Source organism: Crinia signifera, chromosome 11 (genome assembly GCF_055691185.1).
Source record: "Crinia signifera chromosome 11, ASM5569118v1, whole genome shotgun sequence".
NCBI lineage: Eukaryota > Metazoa > Chordata > Amphibia > Anura > Myobatrachidae > Crinia > Crinia signifera.
In genome coordinates, this window is record NC_139227.1 from 30278219 (window position 1) to 30298903 (window position 20685).

Consider the following 20685-nt stretch of genomic DNA (forward strand, 5'->3'; position numbering starts at 1 on the left):
CTGGAGAGAATTCTAATCGTCTGGAAGACCATCCCATTCAATTGAGTCCATTTTTTTAATGTCTAAAGACAAAAAGCATCAAAGACAGTACAGTCTTGTTCACTAAAATGCTGTATCTGTAAAATGATGCGCTTTAGTAAGGCTGAGGCTGCTTCTCACCTCTACAGGGGGAATTCATGTGTTGTGCAGCCTCTAGAGGGCACCCAATGAAGTGATTCCATTCTGGCGCACATATAACTGTTATGTTGTTTTATGCTGGTAACTAGAATATTAGATTGTATTATAGAGCAGTAAACCTCTATTTTACAAATGGAGGGGCCTAGATTGACTATTCCATACTTTGTCAAAGCCGCCGTAAATCAGCGGACTGGACGGATGAATTTAAAGCGGCCACAGGAATAAACGCTTCACCTGCCCGGTTTACCATCAACGGCGGCTTTATAAAACCGCTGAATAGAACCAAATACAATAAGTTGAGTTTCCATGTGTGATTGCAAAAACATAGCGATAGATCACAGGTTCTCAAACTCGGTCCTCGGGACCCCACACAGTGCATGTTTTGCAGGTCTCCTCTCAGACTCAAGTGAAATAATTAGCGCCACCTGTGGATATTTTAAAATGTGTCAGTCAGTAATGAGTGCACCTGTCGGGTGACCTGGAAAACGTGACCCGTGTGGGGTCGGAAGGACCGAGTTTGAGAACCACTGAGATAGATGAACCCTTTGAGTGCCATGGGAATTTGTGTGAAAATTGCCAAGCAAACATTTTCATTCACCATAATGACCTGTAATGTTATCTTATACAGGAAATATAATCTTTCTTTACACAACATTTTTTATTTGAAATCAAATAACAAACATGAGAGACGCTGGCATTTTTAGCCAATAGTTTGCACATCTTTGACAGAGATGCTGGCACCCAAAGGGTTAACCCTTGCCATGTTTTGACAGTCCTACATAGAAAATTGCCTAAATTCTATTTTGTTGAAAAGTCAACATTGCATAACCTCAGTTAGATTTTTGCTTCCCTTATTCTGACCCCTCACAGTTCAGTGAGCGTCTAAGTAGCTGCTATAAGTTAACCCATTTCTTATACTTTTATACCACTGCTTCCCTATTTATTGCAAACATGCAGTCACATTACTGGACAATACCAATGCCTACAATACTGCATACTGCCTCCAAAGGAGTCCTATATATTCTGGTTTATCCATATAATTCTTTAAAACATTATACTTTGTAAAAATCCTACTTTTGGTCCGTAACCCGTATCAACGCCTACGAAAATGCAATGGACCACATCAGTTAAAGCAATGAAATAATGAGTTGGACCTACTGTATATTGCAAACACATGTAAATTGTACAAACACTGAGCTGGCTGTGTAACGAACAGTGAACTGTGGTAAAGAGAATACACGTCTGTCGACAGACCACCTTGCTGAGCGGCGGATCTAAATATAAATGGCATTTGGAAGGAAGGCAGAGAGAACAGATAGCCCACATATGGCAGTAGACAATGCAGAATCGGTAAATTATTCAGAAGTGACCTGTTTTAACACAGCTCTGCTCTAAACCCAAATTCAGAGATGGAGAAATAGTTGTGTACAGGACTTGGAACACTTACAAACACCAATATATACAGGAAAATGCTATAGGTGTAGCATTGTATGCCAAGAGTCACACTACATACAAAGTAAAGTCACACAGGAAGATGAGCATAATAAATACCTTATGCCACAAAGTGAAAAATGTATAGATATTTCTCATCAGTTTGCTATATGGGCTTTCTAATAGCACACCCACATAGGCAATGCCGCCTATTAATCATTACACAGGCAAAACGTGAAGGTTTAGTTGAACCACTGTACTCCTGCACAGAGGGTTAAGTGTCCTGGCGTGAAAAAAAAAAATGAAAAGCACCTCACTACTATAGTAGGAAAATCTGCACCATGTTGCTACACTACCATGCTGTGAAAATCTATAGAATTGTCATTAAAGTCTACCCAAGTATGCTGCGCAGCCAACACTGTGTTCTGAACCAGGATAATATCAATGTAATAGGAATCTTAGATATCTGAGTCATGAGGCACGATGTACCTTGTGCCTCAGTGACATCACTGCTTCCTAAAACGAATATTGGCTCGGCCCAATGTATGTAGGTAGGTGGCGGGTATGTTAATCTAAAATGAAACATAAACACCACTGAGGAGCTGAAGAAAATCATATCAAGGTAAATGCAGGCAGAATTGCTTCACATGAAATAGTTTGATGGTGGATAAGCCAAGACTGCTGAGAGGGGGGCGATGTGATTCAAAGCCATGAAGAAGCTGGAAAATGTGCCATTATGGGTACTTGTCATTGCACAAAGCTGTTTCTTGTCCAGTGAGTTGTCCCGATGATAGATTATTGAAGGTTCTGAGCAATCTTCGCCTCCTTAAACGTTTTGTGACTTTGAATGTATTCTTATCTTGAAAGGCAATGTGGTTCATTCCAAATAGGTTCCTTTAAAATGTACTGCATACCCCATATTATTGCATTTCAACATTGCATTCCAAATAAATTGCAGCCAAACTAATGTTCTTGGTATACCTCTACCTATTCACCTGGTGGCATCGTGTCTGGTACGCCATTTGTTGCACATGAACCAAAGAAGGTTCCAGAAGCCTCCTTTTTGCATACACTAAACTAAATGATGAGTCCCTTATTTTATCACTAAGGTAACATAGATTACCATTTACTTAATTGGATATTTCATTGGATCCGCATTTCCCATTTCAATTCCTGGTTAACCTCAGGCCCTAACCGAGGACCCCAGCTTGGTTGCTCTTCTATGTAGCACAGAAGGCTAGCTGATCTTCTGCCTTCCCCAGCAACCCACATGGTTATATAAAGTGGATCCATGCATTGTCAAATTCCTTCGGTGGGGACATAGTGGCCTTATGACTCTTGACTTTGTAGTTTACCCCCTCATTGTTATCCCAGTACTCTGTCCCACAAACTTTATAGCGAATGGCAAGTTCCAACATCCCTTCCTTATTCAACAAGGCTGGGCAGAGCAGTTTAAAGGAAAATTGGTCCGAATACCTATCACTAGATCCCCGCTGGTAGGTAGCCACCACCTCTGAGGAGGTATCCCAAGAGTCTATGGTGTACCTGACCACCACCTCCTTCTCATAGGACAAGTTGAGGACTCTCAGATCCCCACTGATGCAGAATGGGTCAGTGTACAAGTTCTCCAGACACACTTTGCGCTGCCTGACCAGGTCCTTGAAGTCAGGCAGGGAACCTGGGTTGGTGAAGAGCGGCTCCAGACGTGCGCTGGTCGCAAATGGGCGGAGCAGCAGCGCGCTCAGCTCCGCTCCTGCGGGGCACGCCTCCCTGCAGCGCAGCCCTGCCAGCACGTGGTAAGGGACACGGGGCGCCTCCGCGTCGCTGAAGTGTCGTACCGAGGTGAGCTCCAGCCCCAGGGAGTCGGCGAAGCGCACCTCCTTCTTTCTGGGGGCCACCACTTCCAGGTGCCTCCGCTCGGCCGGCGTCGGCAGGGACTTGGCTCTCCTGCGCGCAGTGGGGCTCTGGGGAACCAAGTTGATGTCCCTGCCCCGGGTGACGACGGGTTTGGTGGGCTCCTTGCTCTTCTCCACCGCCTCCTCCACCTCCTCTTCCCCGTCAGTGACCTCCCCATCTTCAGGGGGGTCCCCGTACAGCACGGCGGTGCAGCTGAAGTTGCGGGGCAGGAGGTGGCGGTGGGTGGGCATGGTGTCCATGCACCCCAGGCAGCTGCTCTCCTCCTGCTCTCCGCCGCCGATGCTGCTGCATGTGCGGGGCGCTGGGTGATGGTGGTGGGCTAGATGCTGCTGCTGCTGCTGCTGCTGGGGCTGACGTGTAGTGACGCACATAGCATCCCTGCAGGAGCCGGCACTGGCTGCACTGCTGATGGAAGAGGAGGAGGCGGCTCCCAGCATCATCCCCGGGATAACCCTTTGCGCAGCAGCGCACAGCAGATGCGCTCTTGCGTCCGGGAGAGAGGTCACTAGTCCGGCCCCTGGAAGTGCACCGCAGCCGTCATGCCATCATCAGCGCTGGGAGCTGGTAAGGGAAGGGTTGCTGCACTCCTCATCCGTCCCAGGCACTCGTGCAGGCAGCGCCACCTCCCCCCGTCACTCCTCTCCCCTCCATGCAGCCAGTGAGCTGGTCATTACTGCTGGATGCTGCTCTCCCCTGTGCCCAATTGCGCCCTGGTACAGTGGGGGGACCCACTCTCACACCCGGATGGGGTGGTACCCACTGTCACACCCATTGTGTGAGGCCAGCATGCCCCCCTGGCAGAGACATCACTGCTGGCATCGTTACAGTGAGCACAGCAGCAGGTAGACAGCAAAGCACCGGTGGTGATCCCTATCTTCACTCCTTAGGGCTCATCATCACTCATAGTACCCCCCCCCCCCCCTTCCGTGAATCATCATGACTCACATTGTAATGTGGGGATTTCCAGGTGTCAGTAGCAGTGGAGACATTTCAGCTCAGTTAAAATAATGTATTTGTGCTTCTTTGGGGATATTCGGAAAACATGGCTTGTTGGTAGGGATGATATGTACAGAAAAGAGGGGTGTCATGCATTCATAGATCGATGTTACGATATATACAGTGAGTTATGAGACTTTGCAGCTGCTGTTGGGGGCATGGAAGTGTTAATCTTGCAGGCATCACATTGCATAGACATCAGTGCTAATCCGCGCGTTATAAACTCGCACATCTCTCCGGATCTTATTGTCCCACATATATACATGGCATATGCATCCTGAGAGTAACGGACAGGGGTCATAGGCTCGGTACTGTGATAGTCGACATACATTAGGTAGACCACTAAGTTCGACAGGGCTTAGGTCGATACATGCAATCAGGGCCGCCAAGAGAAATCCTGGGCCCCGGTACAACAACTTCCTGGGGCCCCCATGGACGGAGCTCCCTGCTCTCTCTGTTGACCCTTGTAAGTTCCACTTACCTAAATGCTCATTGCTATGGGCTTCATGATTGATGCCAGGGGTTAACATACTCTTTGCCATGGGATTAACCTGCTCTGCCTGGAGTTACATGCTCTGCCAGGGGTTACATGCTCTGCCAGGGGTTACATGCTCTGCCAGGGGTTACATGCTCTGCCCAGAGTTACATGCTCTGCCAGGGGTTACATGCTCTGCCTGGAGTTACATGCTCTGCCAGGGGTTACATGCTCTGCCCAGAGTTACATGCTCTGCCAGGGGTTAACATGCTCTGCCAGGGGTTACATGCTCTGTCCAGAGTTACATGCTCTGCCAGGGGTTAACATGCTCTGCCAGGGGTTACATGCTCTGCCCAGAGTTACATGCTCTGCCAGGGGTTACATACTCTGCCCAGAGTTACATGCTCTGCCCAGAGTTACATGCTCTGCCAGGGGTTAACATGCTCTGCCAGGGGTTACATGCTCTGTCCAGAGTTACATGCTCTGCCAGGGGTTACATGCTCTTTGCTATGGGATTAACCTGCTCTGCCTGGAGTTACATGCTCTGCCAGGGGTTACATGCTCTGTCCAGAGTTACATGCTCTGCCAGGGGTTACATGCTCTGCCAGGGGTTACATGCTCTGTCCAGAGTTACATGCTCTTCCAGGGGTTACATGCTCTGCCAGGGGTTACATGCTCTGCCAGGGGTTACATGCTCTGTCCAGAGTTACATGCTCTGCCAGGGGTTACATGCTCTGTCCAGAGTTACATGCTCTGCCAGGGGTTACATGCTCTGCCAGGGGTTACATGCTCTGTCCAGAGTTACATGCTCTGCCAGGGGTTACATGCTCTGCCAGGGGTTACATGCTCTGCCCGGAGTTACATGCTCTGCCAGGGGTAAACTCCCAAATCACGTGGCGGGCTGTCAGCAGGCCCTGGAGTCAGAGAGCAGAAGGACCTCTGTGATGCTGCTGCCTCCATGCCGGCTCACATCCGCCCACGTCCCCACTCCCAATGCCACCGCTGAAAAGTTGACTATGGCGCACTCAGACCCAGCGCACTCGCCACCAAATAAAAAAAACTGTCAAACTGACAGGCCTGGGCCCGGGTAAACTGTACCTGCCCCCCCCCCCCTCTCGGCACCCCTGCATGCAATAGGTCAACATAGGTACGGTCGACAGTCTAAAAGGTTGACATGAGTTTTTCAGATTTTTTGTCCCGTATCAGTGTGCCGCGTCCCCTCACATGTCCCCCTTCGGGCCCTAGTGGATGGTAGGCTATAAGATACCCCCTGTTTTGGGGAAAAAAAATTGAAAAACTCATGTCGACCTTTTGACTGGCGACCTAATGCTTGTGTCAACCTTTTATATCCATTTTTTTCAGACTTATTTCATGTGTTGACCTAAGCCCGGTCAACCTAAAGTATGTCAACCTTCAGCGTGTCGACCTAGTGACCGTAACCCAGTGTAATGACCGGCAAGCAGAGAGGAATTCCCTATGTAGTGATATGTGTCAGTAGTATCTTCGAGCAGTCAACTTAGCTCATTCTAAATTGGAATGACATTGGAACGTTTTCGACCATCAGAATCCTGGCCAATCCGACATCGGTTCGACCGTTGATATTCAATCTTCTGACTGTCTAAATCCATCTGTATTTGTTTTTTTTCCACCATGCAGATTCCACTTCGGGACATTCGGGACAAAAAAAAAAAAAAAAGGGGGGAAAATGTCGACTTTTTTTGATTGCCGACCTTCCCAATGTTGACCTAATGCTTGTGTCGACCTTTTGACCCTGCCAACCTTAGGCATGTTGACCTTTCTCATGTGTCGACCTAAGGCCTGTTGACCTTCAGTGCTCGACCCAGTGTATGTCGACCTTAATTTGGCTGACCCAATGACCCATGCCCTCAAAGGACATGCAAAGATCCTTATAATGCAAGTGCGAAAACAAAAGGGACCACATCGACTATATGTGTACCTATATGTATATCGATTACTGCCATCTGCAGATGATGGACAATTAACTGTACCTAGAAGCTGCACCCAGTTTGGATTCCTTCAAAAATAGACTCAAGACTTTCCTGTTCTCTCAAGAATTTCATTAATATCCACTGTTAAGCTTGTTTTTTTTTTTTTCTGTGCCATAAAGGCAAATGTAAAGCACTTTGAGTCCTATTGGGAGCAAAGTGCTATATAAATCACACTATTATTATTATTATTATTATTATTATTATTATTATATAAATGCAACAGAAAATGTTAATATTTAATAAATGGTAAAATAAATATGTATTTTACAATAAAACCTGTAAGAGGGAAATGTGTTATGTTTAAGCTAAGCTGCTACACGTCTATGGGGATGTTTACTCTGTTTGCACTCCTTATTACATACTGGGCTAAGTCACTGTAGATGTACCAGACTACTGTATATCGGTAGTATACACCTATGTCAGTGATTTCAAACCTTTTTCAACTCGTGGAACACAAAACCAAATTTTTAAATTGCCAAGGCACACCAACAGACCCCACAGTGAAAAACTCATTGGCTCCCACAGGAAAAAAAAAAAACATTGGCTATATATATATATATATATATATATATATATATATATATATATATATATATATATATATATATCAACAAAAGAGTGACCCCACGTGCGCCCTTAGAAAATTATAAGCAGCTACTCTATATCCCCCCCTGTTAGTGGGAGGCGGAGTTTTAGAAATAGGAGTATAGAGAGCGCTTTCAACCACCAAATGTAGATTCAACCAATAATTTGTTAAAATACAAAACAGTACAAATCTTAATAAAATCAGTGTGCTTTTTATTGAAAGATTTTTTCAGAGTCACATCTGGAAGTAATGTCCTTTTCGGAAATGCAAGTAACCCGACGCGTTTCGTCTTGAAAAAGACTTCATCAGGGGTTTAGTACATTGTATTATTAGAACGCTTATACCAGCATGTGTTTCCTCAAATATACGTGAATGGTATATAACTCCCTCAAAGGGACGGACTTCAAAATCAATAGCAATTTAGCGGTGTTTATAACCGGCTTATTATGCTCCAAAATTGCGTGGGTCGTGATGACCTCCCTCACAGGAGTATAGTTCAGATATCTAAAAGGTTATTTCAATATGTCTATTGACATATAGATTCCATAATGGTCGCTTTCACTTCAAAAGGGTGATTACCCAGGTTGTCTCTTTAAAGGGTCAACGTAATCTCGGAGTATCCCCAATTTTTGTGGGTCTTCAGATGGTAATAGTGTTCAAATTATTATAGGTGGGACCATACAATAATAAAAGAGGTTATTCACCCGGTGCGCTCAATTGTAGACCTAGTCCACTGATTAGGCTCCGTAGTGTCTACTTATCCGATAGTAAATAAAACGCGCGTAGACGGCAGAACAGAACATCCAGTTTCTAGTCTCAGAGTGAAGTTCTGCAAAAGTCTGTCTGCCAATAACCAGACGTATTGGCAGACAGACTTTTGCAGAACTTCACTCTGAGACTAGAAACTGGATGTTCTGTTCTGCCGTCTACGCGCGTTTTATTTACTATCGGATAAGTAGACACTACGGAGCCTAATCAGTGGACTAGGTCTACAATTGAGCGCACCGGGTGAATAACCTCTTTTATTATTGTATGGTCCCACCTATAATAATTTGAACACTATTACCATCTGAAGACCCACAAAAATTGGGGATACTCCGAGATTACGTTGACCCTTTAAAGAGACAACCTGGGTAATCACCCTTTTGAAGTGAAAGCGACCATTATGGAATCTATATGTCAATAGACATATTGAAATAACCTTTTAGATATCTGAACTATACTCCTGTGAGGGAGGTCATCACGACCCACGCAATTTTGGAGCATAATAAGCCGGTTATAAACACCGCTAAATTGCTATTGATTTTGAAGTCCGTCCCTTTGAGGGAGTTATATACCATTCACGTATATTTGAGGAAACACATGCTGGTATAAGCGTTCTAATAATACAATGTACTAAACCCCTGATGAAGTCTTTTTCAAGACGAAACGCGTCGGGTTACTTGCATTTCCGAAAAGGACATTACTTCCAGATGTGACTCTGAAAAAATCTTTCAATAAAAAGCACACTGATTTTATTAAGATTTGTACTGTTTTGTATTTTAACAAATTATTGGTTGAATCTACATTTGGTGGTTGAAAGCGCTCTCTATACTTCTATTCCTCCTATATATATATATATATATAAACAGCTCAAGGCACACAATTGTCCCACAGCACAGTTGTTGGAAGAGCACTGACCTATATTTAGAATAACAAAAAACGAGCAAGGTAGCATCCTATGGAAACATTCTGTAAGGGTCAGAGCGAAGCCAGTGCTATCCGACCTGTCACCATGGGGATGTGTCGTCTAACTTATACGTTCATGCAGAAATAATTATTCTATTTATGTCATATATACAATTGCTTGCTGAGTCGCCATCTCCCCCGAGTATGATTTGTGATCTTTTACAACCACCGGAGTAATAGTCTTATATCCAAGATTAGAAAAGGGTTATAATAAGAAAGCTCTGACAGATAATGTAAAGCTCGTAACAGGCTTATACTCCTCCTTGTGAGGAAGAGATGAATTAATTACAAATAAATAACGAGCAGATGGCCGGGGATTGTCCTGGGATAGGCCAGAATGTAGTTAGATACAGAGGAGGAACACAGCGTTTTCTGAGTGAGGGGAACAGGTTCTGTTTTGTCATCCCCATGTACTACCATTAAAAAAACAACAGCGTCAATCTTTTCTGTGTCATCACATTTGCATGTCGACCTTTTGACCATGTCGACCATCCTGTGTCAATTTATTGACTGTCTATCTTCCATCTGCATACCCACCTATACATATGGGCTTATGATAGGGGAAGAGTCCTACAGCCACAGACAGCATTAAGTCTCATAGTGCCCGCATGCTGTGATCACAAGCTTGACCCAACTGACCTTTGTGGTTACCGACTCGGCGAAGGAAAAATTTGCAGAAGGCCGGTGTCTGCACATGCGTTGCAGACTATGCGCATGTGCAGTTCAGGCACTGTCGACAGAGAGACAAATTTGGACCTGTGAAACCAGGGGCGGGATGCACTATCCTCCGCCCCCCCTCCGCCAGCTACTGCAACAATACTAATCGCATATGCTCTAACATGTGCGATTAGGATAGCAACGGGCAGCACTTGTGATAAGAGCTGCCCTTTGCGAAGCAGCCAGCAGAGGGTGAGCGGGCCCCCAGCGGCTCCTCCCTACCTGGCTGCTACGGGGTGGGCCCCGCCTCCTCCTCCTCCCTGCACCCGGAAGGGGAAGGGCTAGGGAGGAGGAGGTCACTGGTCCAGGCAGCACAGCACTGTGCTGCCCAGACTCAGGTAGGGGGTGGTGCGCATCGTTGTGGAGCAGCAGGGGTTCCGTGCAGGGCGGAGTGGGTCGCGTTAAGAAGCTCATAGGCTTCTATGGGGTATCGCCAGCTTTTGCTGGCGATACCCCCCGCAGCGAAAAACCCGGCATGTGGATTTTCCTGTATTCCAAAATGCTGTAAAAACCCAGTAATAGGGTTTTTACAGCATTTTTTCTTTAGTGCATCCTACCCCAGGGGCTAGATTCTCTAAGAGTGATAAACAGCCAGCCAATCAGCACCTGCCTGACATTTTTCAAACACAGTCTGTGACATGGCAGGTAGGAGCTGATTGGCTGGCTGTTTATCACTCTCCATTTTATCACTTTTGAAGCTTAGAGAAATCTGGCCCCAGGTCTGAATCGGGCCCTTGTGCTGTCGGCTTTGATCTCTTTTCTTGTTTCCATTATAAACATGTCCCCTGGGAGCGGTATTACCTTACTGACTACTGGAGCCTGATGCTGGTATCAAAAATAAGAGGCCATCCTTTGTCTTTTTCACCCCTTATATTTGGAACCAGGACATTGAAGAGCCCAGTGCTGGCTCTTTAAATACAGGAGGACCCTATGCAATTTTCCCACTGTATTTTTAGAACCAACACCGGCTCAAAGAGCCCAGGACTGGTTATGCTTCGTTCATAACAAGCTGAGTTGCAACTTAGCAGAACGGTGGGAGCTTAGTAAAATGTACTCCTTAGACTCGAGTACACGTGACATCAGCCGACTGCCCCATTTTTGTCCCGGTGTTTCCAAATAGAAGTCGGTGTCCACTGACTTCTATTTGCGAATGCAGGAGAAATCAATCGATGGTCAGCAACTATCGAATGATTTATCCTGCAGCGGAGGCATGTAAGGGGATGTAGTACACAAGACACAAACAATACGTTGTCACATTTGGGTGTGAATGCTTTGTACCTAGGCTACTTGGCATGTACTGTAATTCCACACTTCCCTCTAGAACAACAATGCTTGTAGGGGTTACTAAGGAAGCCTCTCGGCTTGGTAGACAATAACAGACACTGTGCAGTGCTAGAGCACTGAGTCAAGGTCACATCTCCATTGTATATCTCTGGGCTGTGTGAAGGCAGACGTCACAATCGATGTATTCTGCACCGTGACTTACAGTATGCTGGAGAGTGTTCCTGCACATGGAGTACAACATACCTAATAAATTACAAATATTGATGTAAAATCCCAAACCACAATAAAAATGCCTTAATTCTATGATAACAGATAATCCATCTACCCTGCCACAGAAAGCCGTCACGTTCCCCAGTGATTCACTGTATGCTAATACATTCTAGAGAACACACGACAATTCTAACCACTGGGCAGCCAAATGTACATCTACAAGGTCACATCTCATGAAATGTAAATGACTCAAAAACATAGAAGCTGCGAGCTGGTATTCAGCGTGTAGCATGCATACAGCAGGACACATCCTTGCGAGTGAACCAGATCCTGCCTTGCGAATGGTGGTACGCCGGCCCACCATTCGCAAAGCACGTACATCCGCACTGGCTGCGATTGGATGTTTCACATAAAGATCCATTCGCAGGCCACTGGGACCCTCCCACATCTTTCGCTGGTCACTGACCATTGAAAGATGTTGAAGGTGCACGCGGGGGAGTTGGGCAGGCAGCTGCTGGTGATGTCAGCTGTCCGCCCCCCACATGTCTGTCACAGCGTCATTAGCATAAGAACACCGAGCGTATACATGGGAACGCCCATGGAACACTGGGCATTCCCATAATGGTAAAGGACAGCCCAGCGGCCACAAGGTTGGCTGCGTGCACCCAGCAAATATTCTGTTCAGAATACGGCTTTTTCTTTCTATGTACAGCTGGTCTCAATAGTGTCTGGTTATTTGTACTGTCAAGGAGTCCGATAAACCCTATTAGTTCTGTGTTCTATCTGTTTAATATTAAATGCCTTTTGTGTCCTTCAACATTAGGAAGAGGGGAGGGCTAACGGCTACCGCAGCCAATTAGGGAGGGCGCTAATACCTTTTTATCCAAATGGCTCAGACATTAACTCCACAGTATTTTCCATTTTGTATTAATATAATACAAAACCAAGGAATGATTTCACAATGAGATTAATTTCCTAGGTACCTTTAACGAGCTTATTCCAAATACTGATGACGATAAAATAATATTCATGTTGTAAGAAGTGTCCCAAGTCCCCAAAATGAATTTATTTCTGAAAAGATTAAATAATAATACTGTGAGCGGAATTTTCCAAGCATCCATAAACTGCGGTCATTAGGTCGACACCATTAGGTCGACATGGTTCTATGTCGACATGGTTCTAGGTCGACATGGTTCTAGGTCGAAATGTCATTAGTTCGACAGGTCATTAGTTTGACATGGTTAGGTCAACAGTGAAAAGGTTGACATGGGGGTTTTCACTGTTTTTTGAGCCGACATGTGCCGACAGGCGGTATTTCATGCCCTACCATCCACTAGGGCAGTGATTTTCAACCTTTTTACCTTGCGGCACACTAAATAAGATTTTAAAATTGCCAAGGCACACCATGAGATCCCCACAGGGCAAAACACATTGGCTCCCACAGGAAAAAACAAACCTTTTGCCCCCATATAAAAAAACAATCACACTGGTTCCCACAGGTAACACAAATAAAATATATTGGCCCTTTACATGAAAAGAAGAGACCAGTAAATAACAGTTGAACTGGTGGTGGCTGTAAACTGGTTTGGGCATCTCTAGATCTGGGGGCACACTTGAGAACAGCTCAAGGCACACTAGTGCACCACGGCACAGTGGTTGAAAAACACTGCACTAGGGCGTGGTGGGAGAATAAAATAGTGTGCCCGACGCATTGCGCGAGCGGTGCGGTGCACTTTAAACTGTGTCCATGTCGACTGTGTTGACATTTAGGTAAAAAAAGTGAAAAACCCCATGTCGACCTAGACATTGTCGAACTAACAACCTGTCGAACTAATCACCTTTCGATCTAGAACCATGTCGACCTTTTCCCATGTCGTCCTAGACCCATGTCGACCTTTTCCCATGTCGACTTAATGGTGTCAACCTAATTACTGTCGACCATGATGCTGTAGACCAAATGATCCCAACCCCTCAGTTGTCACACTTGCAGACTTCCTACAGAGAGCCATTGTCATTTTCTCCAGACTGCGATATCCGTATCTATTCCCAAAAATGTCAATGATTTATCCTGTTTGTGTACAATAATCTGCTCACAGGACATGATTCAGACTTGGGCGCTAATTAGAGAATTTGCAAATCAAGCGATTAGCGAATGAATTTGCATACGTACCAAATGCATTGCGCATGTGCGAGGGGAAATAGTGACAGAAAATGTGCATGGATTGTAAGTTCAATATGACCAGACTTTGACATGAAGCCGGCATTTGGACGATAGCCTACCAGGGGCGCCGATTTACGTTTCAGCGTGTTTTCCGGTGGGTGCTCAAGGGGGCGTGCTCAAGGGGTGTGGCCCTGCAATGGGCTCCCCCATACCCCCCCAGTCCTGGATGGAGGTAGGCAGGGATCCTGGTAGCGCTGCAGCGGGGTCCTAGCAGCGGATATGCCGTCAGCAGCAGGGTCCCTGTGGATGATGGGAACTAGCAACGGTATTAATACCAGGATCCCTGACGGCGAGCAGCGGGTGAGCTCCGGCCGCGGCCCGTGGGTGCTTCTCACTTTCCATGGGGGCTCGGGCCTATGTAGCCTACCATTTTCTGGGAGTGGTTGCAAAAAACACAGGTGTACCCAGGTGTTTTGAGGAAGATCTGTGATGTCATCAGTGACCGCCTCCAGCCGGTCTCAGTTGATTAGTGGAAGCCTAAGACCTACTTATGTTTGCATAGATGCTAAAAACAGTTTGATGGTTTGGGAATTGCGTATGGATCCGCAACATGATAGCGATTAGCAATTAATACACAATTCTCTCGCAATTTAGCATGGGGCGTCTCATGTCGACCTTCCCATTGTCGACCTAATGCTTGTGTTGACCTTCTGACCCTGTCGACTGTAGCCATGTCGACCAAAGCCCTGTCGACCTTCAGTGGTCGACCCAATGCATATCTACCTAAATAGGGTCGGCCTAGTGACCATATCCCCCTCAGTTATATACAGATGGAGCAGCTCTCGTTTGAGATTCTATCGCCATTCGCCACCAGAAGGGCCACACGCGCAGGAGACGCTCGCAAGTCCCATTCTGTCGGAGGCTGTAGCAGCCCTCCGACCCGCTCTGCCCCTCATCCGGCTCTGCCCCCAGCTCCCCTGCCCATCTCCCTGAAGCAGAGATGGGCAGGGAAGCTGCTCGCCACCGCCTTGCTGACGGGGAATCACGAGCGAGTGAGACACTCGCGTGTCCCCGTCAGGTGGAGCTGCCATCTGACAGCCTGCGCCAGCACAGGAGATCTGGTGATGGGGCAGGCTGGCTGACAGCTGCTCCATCTGTATATATATATATATATATTGTACTCTTTACCTAGAACGGCGCCCATCGCGACCATAGAATGCACTAAAAAGCGGGTGCGATGCGATGCCCGCGATGGCCGCGATTTCCCATAGGGACCAATGTTAAAAGTGAGATTGGACGCGATTTTAGTGTTCAATGCCTCAATGCCCGCGATTTTTCCATAGGAAACAATGTTAAATGGGCCACAGAGCCCTAATAGTCCCCCTGAAGTCTGAAATGGCCCCCACAATTTTTAACGGCACCCCACGATCAACCTCAACCCGAAGCGTGGCGAGCGCAGCGGATACCTTCACAGGTAAACGCGTCCCCTCGCGGGCTTCACAGGTGTCCGCGTCGCCACGGACACCTGTGAAGCCCGCGAGGGGACGCATATAACTGTGAAGGTATCCGCGTCCCCTCGCTTCGGGCTCGGTGGCTCGCTGCGCTCGCCACACTATTCTATTCTCAACTCCACGCCGACGTGGATAGTGGGGGTATGAAAAGGTCGGAGGACGCGTACCGCCGCCCCTCGTGGGCTCGCTGCGCTCGCCTCGCTTCGGGTTCACGTTGATCGTGGGGTGGCGTTAAAAATTGTGGGGGCCATTTAAGACTTCAGGGGGACTATTAGGGCTCTGTGGCCCATTTAACATTGTTTCCTATGGAAAAATCGCGGGCATTTAACACTAAAATCGCGTCCAATCTGACTTTTAACATTGATCCCTATGGGAAAATCGCGGGCATCGCGTCGCACCCGTTTTTTATGTACCCGCGATGCCCGCGATTTTTTACCCCCGTTCTAGGTAAAGAGTACCATATATATATATATATATATATAGATAGATAGATATATAGATCTAGATGGACAAAACCATGTGCACTGCAGGTGAGGCAGGTGTTACTTGTGCAGAGATAATTAGATTTGGGTGGGGTTTTACACCTGCCTCACCTGCAGTGTACATGGGGGGTTATTCTAGTTCATTCTTTCTGACAAAATCCTTCTTAGATGGACAAAACCATGTGCACTGTGGGTGGGGTAGATGTAACTTGTGCAGAGAGAATTAGATTTAGGTGGGGTTTTTCTTCAAAGTGAGATCTATATTGCAGTGTAAAATCATGCAGTCAGTATTTTCCCTGCACAGAAACAAAATAACTCACCCAAATCTAATTCTCTCTGCACATGTTACATCTGCCCCCCCCCCCCCTGCAGTGCACATGGTTTTGTCCATCTAAGAAGGATTTTGTCAGAAAGAGTGAACTAGAATAAGGGCCACAGTTCCTGCTGGAGCCTACTGAAAAAATAGCCCTGTATATATACTGTATATATATATATAATTTGTCATGGATGTGGAGTGTTTTTTGGCATTCATCATGTTAACATGCATAGTCTATTTTGATTTGTTCCTAACATTCATCATGTCGATAATGATTATAGGTCAACATGAATGATAGAACCCTAGGAGGCCTCAGGAAGCTCAGTGAGGTTCAACTATCTGCCAGAGTCCATACAGACAGCTGTAACTGTGTCAGTCCCAATTATCTTATGGCCAGAAAACAGTGGATAAACCAGTCTGTGTTGTTTTATATTTTATTACTGTTAGTGTTTCAGAGGCTGTTCTGTCTGACGTGTGCAGGAGAAATAACCCAGACTCTGCGAGACGCCGCTTGCTGCTGGCCCTAAATGCTGCTGTCACATTGGTAACAGCTGTCAGAACAGAAACCCTACTTCATGTGACACCCTGTGGGCAAACCAATGCAATTTAATAAGAAAGTAAAAACGCGCTGAAGAAACAATGTGTTGGAATATGTCTGTATAACTGGCAATGGTGTGGCTGAGTGTTGGAACCATAGCCGGATCCAAGGAGGGGTGACAGGGGCGATCGTCCTAGGGCCCCTACACTCTCCCTTCTTAATTTTAGCAACTGTATTAAGATTCCCATGTTTTATAATTTTTGTTAATCCATTACTTACGTTATATGGATTTTCTTAGAATGAATGCACCAAAGATTAATTGGTGCATTCCTAGAAAATACTTATAACCAAAGTAATGGATTAATAGATAATTGCAGATGACAATTTATTGTGTTATTCTTTATATTATGCAAGATATTTGGAACATTAGGGTACTTAATGTAAAGTGTGATTTGTATTTTGGTTTAAAAAAAATACCTTATCTTCTTTCTTACGGGTTGAACACAATCACAATGCAGGTTGATAAATTATACTTTCTTTGTAAAACCGCCATTATATCACTTTTATTGATAGGGGTCCCCCACAAGTGTGTTGTCTAGGGCCCCCACATACCTTAATCCGGCCCTGGTTGGCACGGGTATGGATCATTGGGTCTACAAGATAATGGTTGACAAGCATTGGGTCAACACCATTAGGTCGACATGAGTCTAGGTCGACAGGTCATTAGGTCAACAGAAGCATTAGGTTGACATGGGCAAGGTCGACAGTCAAAAGGTCGACATGGGGTTTTTTCGCTGTTTTTTTTTACCCGAATGTTGACAAAGTTGACATGGACACTGAAATGTAGCACTGCCCTAGTGGATGGTAGGGCATGAAATACCGCTTGTCGGCACATGTCGGCTCAAAAACACGGTGAAAAAAACCATGTCGACCGTTTGACTGTCGACCTTGCCCATGTCGACCTTTCTGCATGTTGACTTAATGGTGTCGACCCAATGCATGTCAGCCTAATGACCATATCCCGTTGGCACACACCTGCAGATGCCTTGAGACAGTAAAAAGCCCAGTGATTATCCAGTGGGGTTGTCCACATCTTAAAAAAAGAAATCACTGGCTGACAAGCGGCCTCGTCAGCTTCCCGAGGAATTTCCCTGGAATGTATACGGCCGATCCACCCATGTAGACATATAGGGCCGCATTTATCAAGCAATATTTGCGGCTAAATCCCGTTAACCGCAAATATTTAATATCCCCTAAATGTAATAAGGGGGGACCGCAGCAGGAATCTCCGATCCCTGCTGCGATCCCCCCCTGCAGCGCCGCCGGCCGCATCCCCCATAGGTTTCTGTGGGGGATGCGAAGCTGCCCGATGTATCAACATCGGGCAGCCCGGCATCGCAGCCCTGGGCTATCACCATTCTAATATGGCGATAGCCCATTGTAGCCTATGGCTACACATCGCACTGCCGAGCGGAGCAGTGCGGTCACAGGTGTCGCGGGGGGGTCAGCGCATTACCGCGCATGCGCAGACCCCCCTGGCTTCGGGGTCAGGGCTTCGCAGGGACGGGCTCCTTTCGGAGCCCTGTCCATGCGCCCTCAATTTGATAAATCCTGGCGGTATCACATGATACCGCAATGCGATGCCCGGCGATATCATCACGCCGGCATCGCTTTATAATGATAAATGCGCCCCTAAGAGAGCAGGAGGCCCGTATGCAGCCTCCTCCGGCCGGGACCGTCCTCTGTGCCGGCCACCAGGAGCAACGCTGTGTAGTAGGATCTGAGCACTAGAGTGCTCAGACTCCACTGCGCATGCACAGATCGATGGAAAAAATTCCGGCGATTTTGGCAGCAGTTTTGTCACCGCCTTTGGACTCCATAGGGTAAGTATTGGAAAAATGGGTGCACCCATTATAAATACGCCACTGACTGTAGACAGAATGTGAACCATGATTTCATTAAATCCAATATGCAACATAATCCTGATGCGCTAATTCACTATTCATTAGAAACCCAAGAAACCTCTCTCCTGCTGCGGTTAGATCTAGCTTGTCAGTGTGTAGCCAGTCGGAATAATATATCCTAAAGCATTTTATAGCTATGATGTGACTGTCTCAGATATTTCTACCTTGCATTTTCATACTCGTGGCGATGATTTAGGTGCATAAATATTTCTATGTCACTCAATATGGATTACTTAAGATATAGCCATAACACAACTGGCTGAAAAATATAACTCTGGGAGGAACTGTGGACGCTCATGTATATAAATTCAAAAGTATTGATTTTTCTGATGTATGTGCCTCATATACTGTATATGTATGCAGTTAAGTGAGCGGGGTCAATCATTTAAGCTTAGTCCAGCAGCTTACCTTGCGGTTGCCATAGAGACCGTAGCCGATCAACTACAAATAACAATAAGCTTGGTGAGGAGTGCGGCACATCCTCTTTCTCCATGCAAGCAGCCATTGGCTGTATAAGATGCAGGCAATTTGTGTGTGTATTTAATTAGATGCCTGGAGCCAGGTGAGGGTAGACAGATAGGCGGGAGGGGTAAGCCGGGTGTTGGGCAATTTAAAAAAAAACAAAAAAACATGCATATGATTAGGCAGCAGCTGATTGATTGAGAGCGCTCAGCCAATTAGTGGCTGCCCATTAAATTTTTTAATTGCTTTTTTTTTGTGAATTATCCCTCTGTCCGGCTCCCTCCGCCGGGCTCTCGGCGTCCCCGCACCCGGCTCTCTCTCCGCTTTCAGCTTCCCGGGAGTTGCATGTGATAAATTACATGCGATTTGTCACATGCAAAACGACACGTCAAGTGTGTAATCGTACATGAGACCTCCCGGGGAAATCAGGTCCGACTTGTCCCTAATGGGGGCCTTTAATCTGACATTTGTGGCCTGGTGCAAGCAAATTAAACGGTACTTGTTTCCTATCTGGGCGCCCGCTAAGTTAATTGCGCACCATGCTATTCTCCGTATAAAAATCGGATCGCATCGGATACCACAAATACACATACACGATATTGAACGATGCGATGCGATTCGATTTCCCATAGGAAACAATGTTAAATGGATCAATTTACCCAAATCAGCATAGGGAAGAATGGTAAATGGGCCAGAAACCCCCAAAAAAAACACAGAGCAGTGGAATGTCCCCCCAAAAGTAGTTGACGCCACCCCGCCATCAACGTGAACCCGAAGCGTGGCGAGCGCAGCGAGCCCGCGAGGGGCGGCGGTACGCGTCCTCCGACCTTTTCATGCCCTACTATCCACTAGGGCGTGGAGTGAGAATAGAATAGTGTGGCGAGCGCAGCGAGCCACCGAGCCCGAAGCGTGGCGAGCGCAGCGAGCCCCGCGAGGGGACGCGGATACCTTCACAGGTAAACGCGTCCCTTCGCGGGCTTCCCAGGTGTCCGCGTCGCCATGGACACCTGGGAAGCCCGCGAAGGGACGCGTTTACCTGTGAAGGTATCCGCGTCCCCTTGCGGGGCTCGCTGCGCTCGCCACGCTTCGAATCGGATCGCATCGAATCGTATACCATCGTACATCATCGAGTACCGAATCCGATGCGATGCGATCCGATTTCATTACGGTGCCGTACGTAGAAAACCTGGGCGCCCAGATAGGAAACAAGTACCAATTAAACTTTGTATTGTGTAATGTAATGTCTCTGTAGACCAACGTTTCAGGGCCCGAACTCCCCTTTGTCAAGGTGAGAGAACAATAAATAAACAAAACAGCTTACCTTATATAGCTAAGCATATGGTTGTGGCTAGAACCACTTCTGTCTTTTGACATTTCCCATCATGCTCTGGGTCCGCATATACCTAGAGGGGGAATATAAAAAGTGTGGCAAGTGCAGCGAGGGTACAATCCAGCTGCAATAAAATAACCGGTACTCTTTACCTAGCACGGCGCCCATCGCGGGCATTGAATGCACTAAAAAATCGGGTGCGACACGACCGACGCGATGCCCGCGATTTCCCATAGGGAACAATGTTAAATGTCTCAATTGACCCGATTTTTCTGTTCAATGCCTCAATTGACCCGATTTTTTCCATAGGAAACAATGTTAAATGGCCCACAGAGGGCAAATAGGCACCCTAAAGTGTGAAATGGCCCCCCAAATTGTTAACGCCACCCCA

General features: G+C 46.6%; 2 protein-coding genes across 2 annotated transcripts in view; one reads left to right on the forward strand and one right to left on the reverse strand.

The window, feature by feature from the left end:
- Positions 1-1320: 1320 nt before the first annotated feature.
- LOC146045778 (protein phosphatase 1 regulatory subunit 3D-like) lies at positions 1321-4390 on the reverse strand. The gene has a single exon (XM_083164831.1). The coding sequence runs from the start codon at positions 3963-3965 to the stop codon at positions 2883-2885; it is 1083 nt and encodes a 360-aa protein (XP_083020957.1). The 5' UTR covers positions 3966-4390; the 3' UTR covers positions 1321-2882.
- Positions 3967-20685, forward strand: part of C11H16orf46 (chromosome 11 C16orf46 homolog) — a 32797-nt gene continuing 16078 nt past the window's right edge. Inside the window, exon 1 of the mRNA XM_083164829.1 lies at positions 3967-4089. The gene's annotated coding sequence lies outside the window, so the exon portion shown is untranslated. The remainder of the gene's footprint in view (positions 4090-20685) is intronic.

What these genes read in the sequence shown, in the direction of transcription:
- LOC146045778 (XM_083164831.1), bottom strand. Translation starts at nt 3,965, where the DNA reads ATGATGCTGGGAGCCGCCTCCTCCTCTTCCATCAGCAGTGCAGCCAGT.